The sequence below is a fragment of the Poeciliopsis prolifica genome, unplaced genomic scaffold (genome assembly GCF_027474105.1).
Source record: "Poeciliopsis prolifica strain line A6 unplaced genomic scaffold, Auburn_PproV2 SCAFFOLD031, whole genome shotgun sequence".
Lineage (NCBI taxonomy): Eukaryota > Metazoa > Chordata > Actinopteri > Cyprinodontiformes > Poeciliidae > Poeciliopsis > Poeciliopsis prolifica.
In genome coordinates, this window is record NW_026562406.1 from 13551 (window position 1) to 31436 (window position 17886).

The 17886-nt window shown below is 41.5% G+C and overlaps 1 protein-coding gene across 1 annotated transcript in view; it reads left to right on the forward strand.

Moving 5' to 3' along the window:
* Window positions 1-1446: 1446 nt before the first annotated feature.
* Window positions 1447-17886, forward strand: part of zmat4a (zinc finger, matrin-type 4a) — a 29898-nt gene continuing 13458 nt past the window's right edge. Inside the window, exons 1-3 of the mRNA XM_055050937.1 lie at window positions 1447-1518; window positions 2282-2438; window positions 10218-10439. Coding sequence (XP_054906912.1) covers window positions 1459-1518; window positions 2282-2438; window positions 10218-10439 — 439 coding nt within the window. The 5' untranslated portion in view covers window positions 1447-1458. The remainder of the gene's footprint in view (window positions 1519-2281; window positions 2439-10217; window positions 10440-17886) is intronic.

Sequence of the window (17886 nt, forward strand, 5' to 3'; positions counted from 1 at the left end):
CCGTTACAAATGATTCAATGATTCTCTCCACATTTACATGGCTGATTTGTTGGCCCGATTGTTTTTCGTGTGTGCGTGTTTTTTGTCTCTGCGGCTTCTAAAAGGCTCCGGTTACTCCGGGCACTAACATACTGCAAGAAGAAACTCTCCTCGTTCTCGAACACAGTTTTAGTCACCGCTGTTGTTCCAACACATCCATCAACATCAAGTCTCTTGAGGATAACGTTCTCTAACGACGGTTGTTGGGTTGCTGTTATTTCTTGTAAATATGCAAATAGTAGCAGAGGGAAAAAAACAAGTAAAAAAAAAAGAAAGAAAAAAATTATGTTTGAAGACTTTATGGAAATTTCAGGGAATGGAAGTAACCACTCCAAGCTGTGGCTTCCTGTTTTAATGTCGATTTAATCGGTGAAGCTTCGTGTGCCAGACGAGACACGAGAGACGTTTCTCCATCCACGCATAAAGAAATGTAATTTTAAAAAACAGCAAGGGAGGAACATGACAAGTAATCATTGTGATAAAAAAAAAAGAGTCTAACACAAAAATATGTAATTGTGCTTTTCTCTGAGAAATGACAGTGGTTTCCTTTTTGGTGTAGAAGGAACTTTAGCTCTGTGTTTTGAATCTCTGCTTATTTTTTGCGTGCTGTTACTTCACAATAATGTTTATGGGGATGCATTGATCCACATTGTTTACTTGGATACAGATACCTGATTAGTATCAGGCATTACCAATCCAATTCAGAAAAACGGTCCTGATTTTGTTTTTAAAGGTTCTTTTTTTTAAAACACAGACATAATTGTACTAAAATATCAATGCATTTGATTAGTTTGCACCAGCACAGCAGACTTAAATACATCAATAGTTTCACAAACTTGGTCAAGCAGATGAAAACAACACAACTGTAATCTAATCAATTAGGAGTAAAACAGCTGATGTGAAAGAAATGATAAAGAAACTGAAACTGAAAGATACGACAGGTTGACCACATTGGCTGAACATGTAGAAATAAATTACAAAAATCCTTTCAAATGGTTCAGAAAATGCGATTAGGAACTCAAAATAAAGTTTACACTTTATTTTGTGTAAACTTTACTGCTACTGCTATTAATTAAAGCGAGACAAGTGTAACGTTGTCTCGCTTTAATTCATATTAAAGCGAGACAAATCATAGCATTAGAGTGAATAGATGGGCCCCTCTGGGTTTAGCTTCTGATACCTGATCCTACAATTGAGAAAAATATATATCAGGACCATTCCAGATATTAATATGGGATCGGCGCATCTCTGCTGAACAGAAAATATAATCCGTTTTTGAGTCTTCCCACAAAACTGACAGAAAATATCAGATAAAACAGTAAATTTCTCCCCCCTGAACAGCCTGGTGAGTGATGACCTTCATTTTCGCTTTTTGTGTCTCTGAAGAACAGAGGGGAAAAAGTTCCACCGTATCGACTAATGCCGAGAACACAAGAGTCCTTCTGCTGGCCGGGGGAAGGTGATGGAGTGCTGCTGAAAGTAATTGAGTACTGCTGAAATCCCCGATTGGATCCTGCGAGAGAAGAGAGAAAAGACTGAAGTGTTTAACGGCTCGGCGGAGTCGGTGCCAGCTGGCAGCATTTGCATTCTGGCTCTTTTCCAGCATTCTTAATGAAAATGTGAAACAAAAAACAAAGCAAAACAAAAAAGGGTCTCTATTCACATTTGCTTTTTTAATTAATTTGAATACTGTGTAAATTGACAGGAAGTGTGGATGGATGTGTGAACAGTGACTGTAATGATGACAGATGCAAGTGTTAACAATTAATTATAAAACGCTTAATGAATACATTTTACAAAATGAATACATCTATAGTTCCCTGTATTAATTCTAGCTGCATGCATGTGGAGTGTATTTTTTCCGACTGGTCAATGATAAAAAAGTTTGAACAAAATGTTGGAGAAATTAAGTGGTCAAGATACAATAATGTTGTGATTTGTTATGACCTTTATTTTTCTTTCTGCTGTACTTTATGACCTATAAGGATTTTCCTATTGCATATAAAACCGAATAACATTTTCCAGAAGATATCAAACCCACAATAATTAATGAGGTGATGAAGCAAAGCAGATTGCACTCATTGCCTGTCCTCTCCTGTAAAGACAGTCTCCGTCTAATTATGGGTGGGAAATGGGCTCCATGGCAACGTCTACCTCACAAAACTGGTACCTGGTTTTGTTTGACGTTTGGGTTTGTGCCTCGACCATCAGATCATTTTGGTGCCTTTGTTTTCCTTTGCAGGGCAGCGATGAGAGCGACGTGGACAAGAACAAGTGCTGCACGTTGTGCAACATGTCCTTCACCTCAGCAGTGGTGGCACAGTCTCACTACCAGGGTAAAATCCACGCTAAGAGGCTCAAACTGCTGCTGGGAGAACAGCCTGCCATCACAACCAAAGGTACATAATATTGTGAAAATGCTCTGAGTATAAATAACGGAGTTTGATAATAATGTGGATGCTCAGCAGTCAGTAATTCACTCTGATTTGATCTGGAAGATCCACCAACATAAAATGCTGCAGCAAAAGGACTTGAACCCAGTGGAACCGAGGAACTGTCTGCTGTCGGGTTATGGAGAACGTCTCTCATGTGCTTCACTTGTTTGCTGCTCATCCAAGCTCTTGATTTTCCTCTGTTCAGCGCCAGACTCTGTTTTAACACCCTGGTTCACACCTAGCTCCTTTCCAAGTCCCAGTTTTCTTCTTCTTGTGTTTTATAATTGAAAAAAACAACAACATTTGCTTAAATTTGTCATCAGTACCTGTCTGCGTACGCGCTCCATCTTTTCATCACTAAACATGATGCGCACAGCTGCAACCCCAAAATGCAAAACACCCACAAACTGTGACAATTACAGGCCAAATTATCGCTGGTGCTGTTGGAACGTTCTCATGTTGTCAGGCTATTAGTTCACCACTTTATTTCTGAAATGATGGGGAAACATTCATTACTGCCTAACATCTGGCTGAGGATCTGCTTTTCTCAAATCACTGAGTGAATTTAATCACACGCTGACCCGGCTTGGGGTTTGCTTATGCTGTAAATGTGTTTTTACTGTCTGTTATGTTTCTCTTAGTTCTGTTTTCATGTTTTGTTTTCGTACTTTTTTTTTTTGTAAACCCACATTCTTCAACTTGCCCGTCGCTTGCTGCTGCAGCCCACTGAGGAGAACAAAGGTTGTAGGGATATTCAGTTCTTACCTCAGGCTGACTGAAGGCTGGCATGATTGTGAACCACTAACAGCTGCTCACCTTTAATCTTCTTACAAATCGGCAGCTGTGGAAATAATGAGCAAAGGTCACGGGGTGTGAGAGCTTTAACACGAAGCCACAAACTGCAAACATTTTACTGTCAAATTGGTGTGAAACTCAGTCACTGAGCACACACACACACACACACACACACACACACACACACACCCACACACACACACACACACACACACACACACACACACACACACACACACACTCTGCACATACACGCATGGCATGCGTGTATGTGCAGAGTTTGGCCGTGAGCTTTGTTTGTTTACGAGCGCATCCTGGCTCTCTGCTTGACCGGGTCATTTATATGCACTCCGCAGCTCCGTGTTTTTACTTTTTGCTCTGGGCGCAGCTGAGGCGCTGTGCGGACCGATAAGGCGGCGCGGCTTGATGGTGTTGTTTATCTGAGCTCATGCATTGTTCAACCGTCCTAAATGTATTCATTTATTACTTGTGGTAAGACCCAATCTACTTAATAGAGCGCCAAAGTCTTGGTCAGAAAGGAGGAGCTGAATATTTTCCTCTTATTGCACAACCATTGTAGCATTTTCACTCCAAAGTGAAGCACAAAAAACAACAACAAAAAAACGCACAAAAACGCTGCATCGTCAGACCAGCAGAGGCTACAGAATGCTTGTTTTTTTGTCTTTTAAGAAAAGAAAGCACATTGAAAAATTCATTCCTAAATGAAACCATGCAGAAATCCCTAGCTGGTGTTTTCTTGGGTCACCTCTGCAGCACACGGCTCAATGTGCTGCGTTTACAGCCTGCCGTTCGTTCACCTGTGGGCTCCGTTCACTTTTATCCCGGGGCTCTGCATCGATCTCTCTGCTTCTCTTTAAATCTACTAGGCAGCTTGAAATATTTATGCTCTCAGGCAGTGATTGAACCAGAAGTGGATGCAGAAAAATGGGGTTTGCTGTTTGTTCTCGCTGCAGAGTTTGTGTTGAACTAATTTATTCGGTACTTTAGGGCCAAACTGTCCCTTATTTTGCATTTTCCTATGCATATTGAGGGGATTGAGAAAACTGGAATGAAACCATAGTTTGAAACTTTGATTTATTGTTTCAAGCTGGTCTTTCTTTGCCGTGAGAGAAGTGTGTAACTGTGGCGTCCTGCACAGCTAAAATAATAAAACCTGACATTATGCTTGTAAATCTTTCACAGTTCCAAGCTGAAAGAGAAGCATATGGAGTTTTGTTAGTATAAGCAGATGCAGTGACACAAACACCATGATAGTTCTTCTCAAGCTGATGTTTGCTTCAGGAGTTACTGTTAAGTTATTAGCATGATAAAACCACATCTGATTGTCAGTCTTATCAATCAATCAATAGTTTGTAGCACATTTCAGTGACAAGGCAGTTCAAAGTGCTTAAAAGTGCATTAAAAACACAAAATACCAGGTGATGTGGTGGCGCATTGACACAGCCAGAGTCCTCGTTGCAGCCGTTGCAGGTTCAATTCCCGGTTTGATCTTTTTCGCATGTCTTCTCTTTCGCTCTCATTGTCTGATCACTCTGAAAGAAAGGCCACTAGAGCCAACAGAACCTTTACAAAAAAAATACAAAGGCACAAAAGATGCCACACAGTAAACCAGGAAACATTACATTTTGCTAAGTGCATCGAAATGCTGGTTAGTGTTTCATTTCTCTTATTTCATTTATGATGACGTAAGAGGAATACTTCTTGTCTCGCCTTGTGTTGACAAATACTCATCAGACAACGCTAGGATACACGAGTGTCAAAGAAACTGAGCACATTTAAAGGGGCAGTGTTATCAAAAATCTATCTTTTTTTTTTTTTAGCTTTGCGTCATGTTGTGATATTTCTTCATCAGAAACAGAATTTACTGCCTTGATTCTTTAATGCCTGTTTGAGAAATCCTTTAAGCTCCCGAGTGGACGTAGCTCCGCCTTCCAGACACAGCTCCTCCTCTCAGGATATATCTGTTAGAAAGCGAGTGAGGATAATGTGCTGCCTGTGGATACATCAACCTGAAATGCATAGCCAAGATATTTCAGATTTGCTCTATTGAAAAAAACCCGGACAGGCCAGTATTCTGTGAACCATATGCAGAGGTCTGCTGTAACGCATATTTTTAGAAAGCAAAAAAAAGCCAGATTTAGTAACAGAGATGTTGTAGAGCAGCGGTTCTCCAATCCAGGCCTCAAACGAAGGTGTCCTGCAACTTTTAGATGTGTCTCCGCTTCAACACACGAGTCAAATAATGAGGTCACCAGCAGGACTCTGGAGAACTTGACTACAGACTGAGAATGTAATTAAATCATTTGATTCAGGTTTGCAGGGACACATCATAAAGTCGAGGCCCCGGTTTGATGACCTGCTGCAGAGCCTAAGGCGAACAGCAACGTTGAGTTTCCCTGTTGTCACTGATGAAATACGCCAGAAACACACTAGGACTCTCTCATTTTAGCATTTCAAATGTTCAGATATGCAGCACATTGTTGTATTTCCTCAAGTTAGATGCTCGGAATGCTGCGTGATGATGCAGTGCTCTGACAGCACACTGTGCTCTTTGCTCTCCCTGCCATGTGTCAGTGACAGACACAGTCATTAAGGATGCCATCTGTGGTCAATGGTTCAGAACAGGAGAAGCTCCAGCTCAGCCCGAAAAAAATGTAGGGAGGGTTGGTTCAGCCATCAATTGAGCTGACACCCTGCTACCAGGGTCTCTCCCACTAACAAGCAAATATGAGAAATGAGGGGAAAACTTTTACGTTTGCAAATGTTTTTCACTTTTTCTCGCCGGGCTTTTTTACTGCCTTGAATGTGACGCCTGCAGTGCCCACTCTCACCTTTAAGTACAAAGTTTAACATCTAATTATTTTTACTCCATTACAAAGCCATATGCACAGTTAACTTTCACCATCAGAAACAAAATGCTTTGAGGTTTTATCATTAAAATGTTAAATGTGTTGTTCTTTGCTAATGGGAACTAAAACAAGCGCAGCCTCCTGGACAGAGCTGACTTTATTCTCTAAAACTGTTAATAAAGCTCCGCTGTTGTTCAGACACCCAGACACATCCTGGTGGATAAATCCAACACACCTGGAGCTCTGGGATATTGATTACTACAGAAGCAATGTCAGCAGGAAGTCCTGTTTATCTGGTCGTTTGGATCCAACTCTTCCTGCCTGCTGGCACCAAAAACACAATCCCACATATAATGGACACGACCAATACAATACAACACAGGAGGTTTAGTTCTAGCTGGTAATACTTTGACGGGTTGTGAATAAGACTGTCATAACACTGTCATAAACAGGACATGACCACCTGTCATGAACACAAGTAAGTCTTCGTGAATATTTATGACCGTTGTCATAAAGTGTCATTCAGTAAATCATGACACTTTTAGTACAAAGTTGACATTCAAATTGTCTTCGTTATGACAATTTGACATTAACCAAAAATTTATAATCTGACATAAATTTGTTCTAAAGGTATTACTGATTAAACTTTAGCTTTAATAACATAAAGTTACATCATTTTCAAAATGTAATCGTCCCCGGTTTGTCATATAAAAAACCTTTTATATCAGTGAATGTTGCTGATGGAAAGGCTGATATCCAAAATTACAGTTTACAGCTAATACCGATACCGATACCATGCCAATAACATCGTGCATCCCCAGATGGAAAGATGAATGGATGTAAAATTATAAAGAGCCATGTTAGGCTGTGTTCCTGTGGGTTGCCCCTCCATGTGGTAGATTAGTAAACTGCAGCTTCTCCTTGCTGATGTTTAAACATGTATTTTAAATTGGTGAAGGTCTTCTCATTTAGAGTGTTGGACGCAGCTGGTGCAGTGTCGAGCAAAAACCCTCTGCACTCTGAATGGAGCTGAACCCTCCCTGAAAGCTACACACTATAAGCTCAAATAAACTTTTGGAAAACACTTTCACAGAACACACCTCTTTGGTAGCAGACTTTGGTGTATTCGTCATCATCCTGTAAAGCAAAGATGCTGGATTGAGGTTGCATTGTGAAAACATGTGAAATATGAATAATCCTTACAGCTGCTTACAGGAGTATTGAGACAGAAAGCACCACAAGTGATGAAAAGATGACTGTTATATTCCACTTTAATGTTAGAAAACAGAACGCCTAAATTTGCAGGTTTTGTGCCGTTATTTTCAACACCGTTAGGCCAATATCACATTTCTTTGCTTCACCTTAACTATTAAATATGAGTAATGATGTAGTAGTGCCAGTAGAGACCTACAAGACCATCAGTCAATGGCTCTTTAAGACGGATGGGTGGGTGTGTCGGAGCCAGCGCTGGAAAAAGGTCTAACGGGCATATCAGTTATTTGAAAAACTAACCTCTAATGTAATTGTTATTATTCTGGGTTTGGTCATATGAAAGCCCCTCAGTGTGCAACCAGGTGCAGGAGACGCAGACAGGACGATTCAGTTCAATGCATCAGCTTCTAAAGATATAGGAGGACATTCTGAGAAAACTGTGGACTTTAAGTTTGAACAAGCACACCTGACGGCTCCTCACTGCGTGGAGAAAGGGTGTGAGCACTGCGTGCATAAACATGATTGACACTGCTAAGCCATTCCTCCTGGCTCTGACTTGTCATTTCTGATCGGGACTGGTGTGTTTCTGCAAATTGCAGTAGTAGAGAATACATTTTTTTATTAGGAATACAGTTTTTTATTTACTTATTTTTACTCCAAAAATGAGCCCTCATAGAGGAATAATGTCAATGCTGGTGCAGGCAAACCTGTTTGACATGAACAACTTCCAAATCATCCATTTTGAGTGACATTCAGGCCAAGTCACAAAATTTGGAGGTGAACATCCAGCCAGGAAGTGAGGTCAAGGCACAAAGGTCCTATTAGTGCGCACGCCCTCACACCCAGTTTAAAGCTTCAACTGTAAATCTACCTTAAAATAGCTTTAGCTAAAGCCTGGCTGTCTGCCAGAATTATAATGCATTTCCCCCAGAGTATTAAATATAATACACCCTGTAGTTACAGAATTGTCTCAAGACTGCAGAATTCATGATTAATAACTTTCTGTACGCCTGCAAATCAAATCACGGCAATTACCAACAACGGCCTTGCAAAATACGTGCATTGTTTCACATCCACTGAACTGAAATTAGTTGATGATGATGATGTACAGCATCATTCAAATTCTGCTTACAAAACGAGACGCTATAAATATGAGACATAATGCATGCTTAAGCATCACGCTGTTGACTGCAATAACTGTTTATGTTCTGTGATGGATTCGGTAAATATTTCCCTCCCTGTGAGTTCAGAACAGCGTCTGTATTGTTTTCATCCGTCATCCCGGGCTGCCAGATAACTGCCAGCATGTTGCTGTTGCTGATCCGTTCAAAGACTGTTGATTCCATCATACCTGATCTAAATCGCCGTGCTTTCTGATTTAGATCACTGCTCACTGAACCGACTGCAAGGTCTAGATGTGGTCTGACGTTGCATTAGTTAGTTGAAGAGGTCGTCCTGCAACCACCGAGTCTCAGATGAGAGCTGTGCAGAACCGAGCGCCCGCCGCTGTGGGGAAGCTTCAGCCAGATGCTGACAGCAAAGGTTCCTCACAGTCTGCCCCCGTGGCTGTTTTTTCCACCGGATTTGCCATTTCGAAATGTTGACTGGTGTAATGGTACGTAATGGGACAGCACTAAATGTTGACTTAGGGTGATCTGAGTGCTGGAGTGTTAAAACTGATTAAGCTGATAGTGGCGTTTTGTATCGGGAGCCCTGGGCGGTGTTTGGGGTTAACGGCGTCATCCATGCGTGAAAGCACAAACGGCCCCGCCTTGAGAAGAACGGGCTATTTCCTCCGTTTGCCAAGGAGAATTTAGCTTCTCCTCTTCAGGCATTTAATGAAGATAACAGCTTGTTATTCTGAGGGCTCCAATCACAGGGCCGCGGCCGCTGGTTCAGCTTTGCAGATCAGAGCTCGTTAAATCCTTTGCCTTGTTCCCTTTCTGCTTGCTAAGACAAACTTGTGTTTTCACCCCTGATGGCTGGTCGTATCCTTTTATTTTTAGAGAACTCGGCAGCATTAAGTCGCTGTAAGGGAGCTTGTAGTTTAGCTTCTTATTTGGTGTGTTGCTGTTTTGGTAGATATTTTGTGGGATCCACAAATCCAGATCTGCAGGAGCACAGAGGACACAAACCACTTTGCGTCCCAGGAAGCAATGTGTGAATGGTTCGTGGATGTCTAAGTTTAAACTGGTATGTGGTGTAAACCAGATAATGTTTTTTGTTCTTTTTATATTATTTTATCCATCAGGATGGATAAAACCAGTAGAATGGGCCGGTTTGTAGTAAGAAGTAAGGTCTGTCTGTCTGTCATAAATGCATGACTGTGTTTAATATTGTTCTCTGTTTTTGGCCATAAAGTAGAGCTTTTTCTGAAAATTATTATTTTAGTGAAATCACAATTGTAAAAGTATGAAAGACATTCAAACTGAATTCAATTTTGTTGTTGACATTTTTTCAACTCCTATGATTGTTTTTTTTTTATTTTACGTCTAAGATTTGATTACTTGTCAGATTATTACGCATCTAGCTTTCTCGTATATCACAAACATCACAGAAATGACACAATTATATAACTTCGTCTCATATTATGCTTCATTTACCAAGGGATACATGGCGGATGAAGCTAATCTTGGGTTTTTCTGGCTGTCTGACTAATTTGGCTAAGAATTATCTGATCGCCTCGTAGAGGATTGGAATGACCGAATGGTCACATGATCATTACATAAAAGTAATTCAGCTTGACACTGATGCATCGATAAATAAGATTCACCTGTAGCTTCACTAGGTAAAGCCGTTTCTTTAAACTTGCTGACCAAATTGCAGACTCATGATCACGTTTGTTTTGTCCCGGTTTTTCTATCAGAGGCATCCCACAGTGATGTAAAGAGCTCCCCAGAAACGTCTCCCATGATGTCACCGCGACAGCGCCGCGACTCAGATCGATACTGCCAGCTGTGCAACGCCTGGTTCAACAACCCCGGCATGGCTCAGCAGCATTACGACGGGAAGAAGCACAAGAAGAACGCCACCAGAGCCGATCTGCTGGAGCAGCTGGGCCAGACCCTGGACATGGGGGAAATGAAAGGTACTCTCCACATACTTAAGAACGGTTCAGTCGGACACAAGAGAAACTTCAATTTAAAATCCATGAGCCAACAGAAATGCTGCCAAACAAATCTACATATCTGTGTATGAAAGAAAAAAAGTATATTTCTTTGTCCATCTTTTCCTTTCAGTGCACATATGTAGATTTTAGTATTGCAAGTCACCACATATAAAAGTGCTCCTCCATGAGGAATAACTCCTGGACCAGCTCTACACCCTCAGCAGGGTGCATGGCGCATGGGGTGCATGGCGGGTGCATGGCAGTTCACCCAACCAGTCTACAATCTGGAGATAAAAGAAGGAAATCTGTTATTTTGGACCAGGACATTTCGTTCAAATCCCATGTTGAACTGAGATTCGTTGCTTTATTATCGGAGTTTCAACGCCGTCCAGGTCGAGTGACAGAGTGACCAGGTTCTTTTTTCACAGGTTCTGCTCCAAAGATGACAACTTCTGTCCCGTCAGAATTTAAACGAATAAAGTTTAGTGTCATTCGGGTTTTTATATCTTCAGGATAAATCAATTTATGGATGGATATTGTGGAGAACCATTAGCATAACAGTGGAAATTCATCCCATGTTGTCTGATGGTTTTTCCTATTGGAGATATAAGTAAAGGATTGGTCCAATCATAGAGTCATGTGGTACTTAAAAAGTCACCCTCGAGTGTGAAGAAGATTTATTATTTATATGAACAAACTGGAATCTGTCTCACATATTATCAATGTAACCCACATTGTTTTCAGGACATCGTCTTCCCAAAGAAAAGCAATGTTATTACCATCGCACACTGAGGTTATTACATTTTCAAATGATTTTTTTTAATGCTTTGCCCATAATCTCATAAATAGAAAAAAACTGCGTAGGCTTCATCACACAAAAGAAAAAAAAATCCATAGTCATTCCATTCGTAGGTTTTACCTTCTCAACCCTTATTACATTTTGGTTGGTGCAATGGTTGTAAACCAGGAGTAAAACAATAAACCTGTAGTTTATTGTTTTAAACCAGGAGTAAAACAATAAACCTGTAGTTTATTGTTTTAAACCAGGAGTAAAACAATAAACCTGTAGTTTATTGTTTTAAACCAGGAGTAAAACAATAAACCTGTAGTTTATTGTTTTACATCTTGACTCTGCTGTTGAGCAGAAAATCTTCAGCCACTCTGGAGTTCTGCAGTTTCTAAAAATACAGCAACGCCTCTTCTTTTCTTAAAACGGTTGAAACAAAATTACATCTGAGAACCTGTAACTGTTTCAAATCTCACTGATTGCTCCAAACGTACAGATGCACATAGTTTTACGTTTGTGCCTGGCTATTTTCCACCTCGTCTGTTTTCCATTTCGCTGTTAAGGAAGGCCCTTTTATAAATATTAATGATCCGCCTAATCAGACGCCACATAGAAAGCAGCGTAATGCGTCGCATGTGGCTCATCAAGTTCTTCTTCAAGCTGGGAATAAAAAATTACCATCAAATCATTTCCTCCACTGAAAACATGTTGGCTGTGTGAACCAGAAGGGCCCATAAACCTGGAGCCCGTCTCACTGTAAATCTGATCTCTGACTTGTGCTGCGGCTGACAGCCTGATACTGTTTTACAAGAGAGGAACAGAATTGCCTGGTTGGCTGTCTCCCGGTTACTGTGCGTCACTAAGAGTTTCACAAAATCATTTGAGCCAGTGAAGGCTGAGAGGAGAGCAGGAACTTCTCTAAACTGATCAGCTCATTCGTTAAGACCTGGTTAGCTGTTTGTACAGCATCCTGTCTGTGAATCTTCAGCTTCCTGACTGACTGGCAGTGACAGGTGAGGGATCTTCCTCCTGTCCTGGAACCACGGGCACCGGAGTCCCCCAGGGGCCTGTTTTCTCCCCGTTTCTTTTGTCTCTGCTCTTAAATGACTGCAGCTCCGTTTATGACGTAGTCATATAAATCAAATGGCGTAAATCCAGCGATTTGATCAACAAACATGTCAGGGAGGAGACAGGATCATATGGTATTAATTCCATGTTTTGTAAATACAGCTGCGACTTCTACAGACAAGTTGGTGCGAGTCGAACAAGTCAGAAGACACGACAATGAAGGCAACTGGACAAAACCATCAACATGAGCTTACGTAATTGCAAAGGTTCAGTACTGTACGGTACACGCTTGTCAGAAACCTGCATGGTTAATCGGCTCCTCTGTAAAGAATAAAAGGTCGTTGTTCAATCGTTTGGTTATCTGAGCCGGAAGCTGAACCCCCAGACGGCCTTTTCACGGAGCCTCAACGCCACTTTCCCTCTTTGTCTTTCTTCTGCATCTCCTGTTTCTCCTGCCATCAACTTTCTGCCCGGCAGCACCGCGTTAAACTGCGTCTTTATGGAAGCTGATGCATATTTCATCCTATGGCAACATTTAGTGTCAGATTGCACATTTGCTCTGCTATCTGAGAGGCAGGCGAGGACAGCAGCGGGGCCGAACAGAACGCCAGCGAGCCAAGAGGAAAGTAGGAAGAGATGGATGGGAAGAATGATGACGAGTGCACTGACGAGTGTTGGGAAAGAGATTTTCTTCATCCGACATTCCCTCCTTCTCGGTTGCTGTCCGCTTGTCTGCAGCTAATTCTCCTCCCCACATGCAGACGCTGCTGATTTTTCCTGATGGGGATGGTTTTCCTCTTCAGTCCTAATCAGCGCACTGCAGAAACACATCTTACCAAGTGTTTTTGTCTTACACACAATTGTAATCCCGCTTGACATCGCTCTGAGTCTGGTCTGGATTCTCATGGATTATCTTTTCTACTTTGAACGCATTTTTCCTCCTAAAATATTTTCTCTCGCAGTGCAGAATTGTGTGCGTTTCTTTATGTTATTTCCTTTTTTCAACTTTTAACTCAGTTCCTTCTTAGTGATTCTACTTATCTCAATGATATTACTTCTGCTGGAGTTTAGAGTTACCATGGCGACAAAATTGACTACTTTTCAGGCTCTGTACACGTACCTAGAAACACATCTTAACTTTTTAGTTTGCAAAAAAATCCAAGTTCTGTTCAGAAGAACGGTCTCTTTATGGACCGTGTGCTTTGTCCTGCTCTTAATAAGGAGAGGATGGATGATGCCACTGAGTGATATTCCATAGCTGGCTGTTTTTTTATTTATTTATTTTTATTTGAGACAGAGCAGGACTTTGCTTTGTTTTGATAACAAGGATTGTGATGACGAGTTTTTGTCACCTCGTCCTCACCAGCGCAGATTCGGCTCCGCCATCCTGAATTTTGGTCCGGCTGCAGCCACGAGGGTCTGCTTTCGCAGAGTCTGCTCGGGTTTACTTCAGGCCTCACAGTTTTCTGATGAATCGCTTCAACATGCACAGAATTCAAAGAAATTTCTGCATTTCCTGACGCGCCTCGCCGCTGTGGCTACAGCAGCGTGTGTGTGAATAGGTGAATGACTGGAGCTTCACAGAACAGTACAGGACATTTACCATAACTGACTCACAAATCTAAACTGGCCTCTTGACAACATTAAAGACCAGAGTCAAAACACACTGTCTGAACCCTATCAGCCGTGTCGTCATGGATCAGTGTCCTAGCAACTGTGTGTTTTGCAGTTTCTCGGTTGGTTTGCGAACTGAAGAGTGTTTCCTCATTTTTGTCCGTTCTCTCTTCAGACAGCTGAGGTCAGTCCTCACTCTGCCAAACGTCCCATCAGACGTGCCGGGTTTCCTCGGAGCCCATCACAGCTGTTAATTGGAGACGTGGTGGTGGCAGACATGATTTAGCTTGTTTTTCACCTCCTCAGAGGCGTCGTCGCAGCTCACAAGTTGCAGTTATCAAGCTGTTGCTCACAGCCGTGCTTTCTATTCAGCGCTCCCTGTGACAATAAAAATAGATCTATAGCAGCCTCAAAGATGGGGAAATTGCGCTGAGCTTATCAGGGTCCTCTTAGTAAAGAAAGAAAGAACGCCGGCTTTTCAATCTGACGTTCGATTCAGATGCTTGACCGCTTCGGGATATTTAATCTTAGCTTTCTGCTCAAATTCAGAGACCGGTCTTATCTGGGATTTGGCAAGTGCGACCATTTTATTTCTTCAAGGGGATGAAAGCACTTTTGAGCAATGATTTCATTATGGAAGTCCATTTCATGCTACAGTCTACTTTGTGATTCAAACAAATTGCTTGGTCCACATTGGGATTTGGCGGGCGCCCGTTCAGCCGGGGCAGGAACGGGTTCAGCTTCCAGCCTGTGAATGGGCCAGGTGGCAGCTGGCTCATTTCGCATGAAGCTCGGCCCAACACCACCTTTAGAAACCAGGAGTCCACCAGGAGGAGCGCGCTGTCAATCAGCCACGCTGCCAACACTCTCCCTGCAAACCGCTAACTTAATAACTCACAATTAGCTGAGCGGAAACAGGATAGTCAGGCTGTTGCAGCATAATTAAGGATTCTTAACCGAGCAACAAGTACAGCTAAAACATCCAGTCCTCATCAGGATATTTAAGATATGTAAGATTGTAAGAAGCAAAGTTATAGAATAAAAGTAGCAATAAAATATTACATCTATTGTTTGATCAAGTGACACAAAGTGATTTTAGCTGGCTAACAAGTTCAGCTACAAGTATTGCAAGATTTCATCTGATTCATCACACTAATCATGATTAATCACTGTACTTCATTTTCTAAGTTTGAAATATAAATATGCCATTTTCATAAAATGTGTAAAAAAACAACTTTTAATGTCTCAAACAAAACGTGTCGGAAGATTCTCATATTTCAAAGGTTTAAAATAAGTCACCTGCAAAGGTTAAATGCAACATATACATATATTCGTTGCTCCCATGTGAACGAAAAGATTGCCATTATAATATTAGTGAAAAATTGTTTTGCTGAAATGAATGATTGATCATTGATAGATAGCCAAATAGAACATCTCTAGCTGCATTTCTTTAACATTCACTTTCACTTTAAGATGACAACCTAGCTATCGAGCAAATGTTCAGATTACGTCGGCCCAATGCAGGTAGAAAGTCGAAAGTCAAACATTCTGACTTTGTGTCAGAATGTTTCACTATGGGAAAATTCATCTTTTTGCTGAAATTTTATTTAATCAATTTCAATATCTTTAAACCCTGGATGGTGGCCAATACTATTAACAATATCTCTATTTTTGTCATGCGTCTGTGAACGTTGTCTGAAAGTCTGTATGCAACGTTTCTGAACGTAACTGTGACACCCGATCTGACACAGGCGGGGTCATTTGAGAGGTCAGGCCTGGTTAGGGTTACGCAATAATACTGTTACTAAAATGAATGGAAGTCAATAAAAAAAAAGTTTAAAATGATTAGAAAAACAAACGTGTGTGTGGGGGGTGGGTGCTATCTGAAATAGCCACAAGATGTATTGTGATCTTATGCAGTCTTAACTTGCTTTTCTTTTGTTTTTGCAGTTTGTAGTCGGGTGACTTTCTTTCCAAACTTTAGCTCAAGATTAAATAAAGATGGAACACATCAGAGGAAATTTGCTTCCACATTCATCAGCTCCACAATCTGTTCCAGTTTTCATATAGAGAGAAAAAAAAGAGAAATTCCATCCTAATCCATATAAATGACACCAGCGAGCCCATTTTTCTTCCCCTGCGTTCCCCTCCAGAGCCGAATCTCCATTTCACAACTCCACAGACGAGTTTCCAGTGACTCATCGGCGCCGCCCCAGTGGTTCGGAAGTAAAGGTGATGGAGGGGAGAGCCTGTCAAGGCCCCGGGGCCGCCGGCGCTCCATTGCTCATGCAGCACGTCGTCATGAGGCAGCGGTTACAGGTGGATGGCACTGACTGATTCCTGGAGCCGCACAACATCTCACCCTTTGGAAAAGAGTCTGAAAAAAGGCTACCTGCTGCAAAACGTTCATGTCATCTGCTGACTGCGTGTGGCGCCGACAGTGAAAGCTTATCAGCAGTGGGTGGGAGTCGGGGTGGGGGGGTTGCTGATATTGCCCTCTATCAAAATGTTAGATGGGAAAACAGTCAGGGGGAAAACAGCTGACACCGCCGTCTCAGAAGAAAACCGCTGCTAAAATACAGATTTCCACTCCCTCCTGCCAAAACGTTGAAAGAAGAAAGGAGAGAGAGGAAAAAACTCTCCTTTCTAAATTTCAGCAGCTCAATCTCCGGAGACATATGATTCTGTAAACGTTTTATCAGATGCAGGAGGATATGGAAATGTGACTCAATGAGAGCACAGTGACATTTATTGTCTCTCGGCCTTTCGCCGTGGGCCACGCGAATGGGGAAGCTAACTTAATTTTGAAAGCAAGGCAATCAAGTGGGCCATTATTCATGCCACAATAAGATTAGTGCAACACGACAGCGATTACGCGGGCTGCTCACAATTCACAGCAACACTCGACGCATCTGTAATCGCAGTGAAAAGGCTGCTGGTGTGATTAAATTAAAAGAATATTAGCAACTGATTAGCATTTCGGGACGCCAAATAATGCAGACAGATCTGGGTTCGTTTGAGTTGTGTTCAGACATGAAGTTCAGATAAAGCTCAATCACAGATTTTTTTGTTTGTTTGTTTAGCGCAAACAAACAACACCACCACACACCCATATTGTTCTGCACTTGCACTGTCACATCATCTGCACTTTACCATAATTGGACCTGCTGCTTCTTCTTCTTTGGTGTGGCTGAGTGCCTTTAGTTATTGTATATATTATTATTATTGTGTGTTCGTTTATTTAATATTGTATATATTTGACTTTTTGCACGGGAGTTGCAATAGAAATTTCGTTGAATCCTGTTCAATGACAATAAAAAAAAATGCTATGCTAAAAATGCTAAATGCTATGAGCCAAATTTAGTAAAGGTGGGGTCAACCGAGATGTTGTATTGTTACATCCTTGCCCAAGAGTCGATGTCCTCGAAGGAGGTCAAAGTTGAATATTTTATTAACCGTTTGGCTGTCATCTTTTGTTGAGTGGCCAGCTCCGCAGGAAATAGAGGAAGGAGGTTGTGATCTTCCTGGATGAAACACTTGCTGAGAACAGAACTTACAGAGAAAACGTTTGAGGCACAGCAGAAACTCTGAGTGCAATTTTCATTTGTTGGAGGAGTTAAAAAGTGGGGAAACTAGCAGAGGTTTGACTGTAGAAAAAGAAAAACTGCCTCCATTTTAACTCTGTCGTAGAGAATTTTGCACAAACGGGAATTACAAAGATAATTTACTGAATGGGAACACAGCAAAAAAAAACTTTCGATAAAAGCTTCTGCACTAGGACTGGTTGGTGTTTGTTCAGCTGTACTGAAATAGATGTATATCGCAAACTTGCAAAGGAAACTGTTTTCTCATCATGAGTCATGTGATCAACAGCCGGATGTTACTACTTGTAAAATCAACAAGGAAGACGGCAGGAAGCAGGAACAGAGTTTGCTCTTGTTCTGGTTCTGGTCAGAG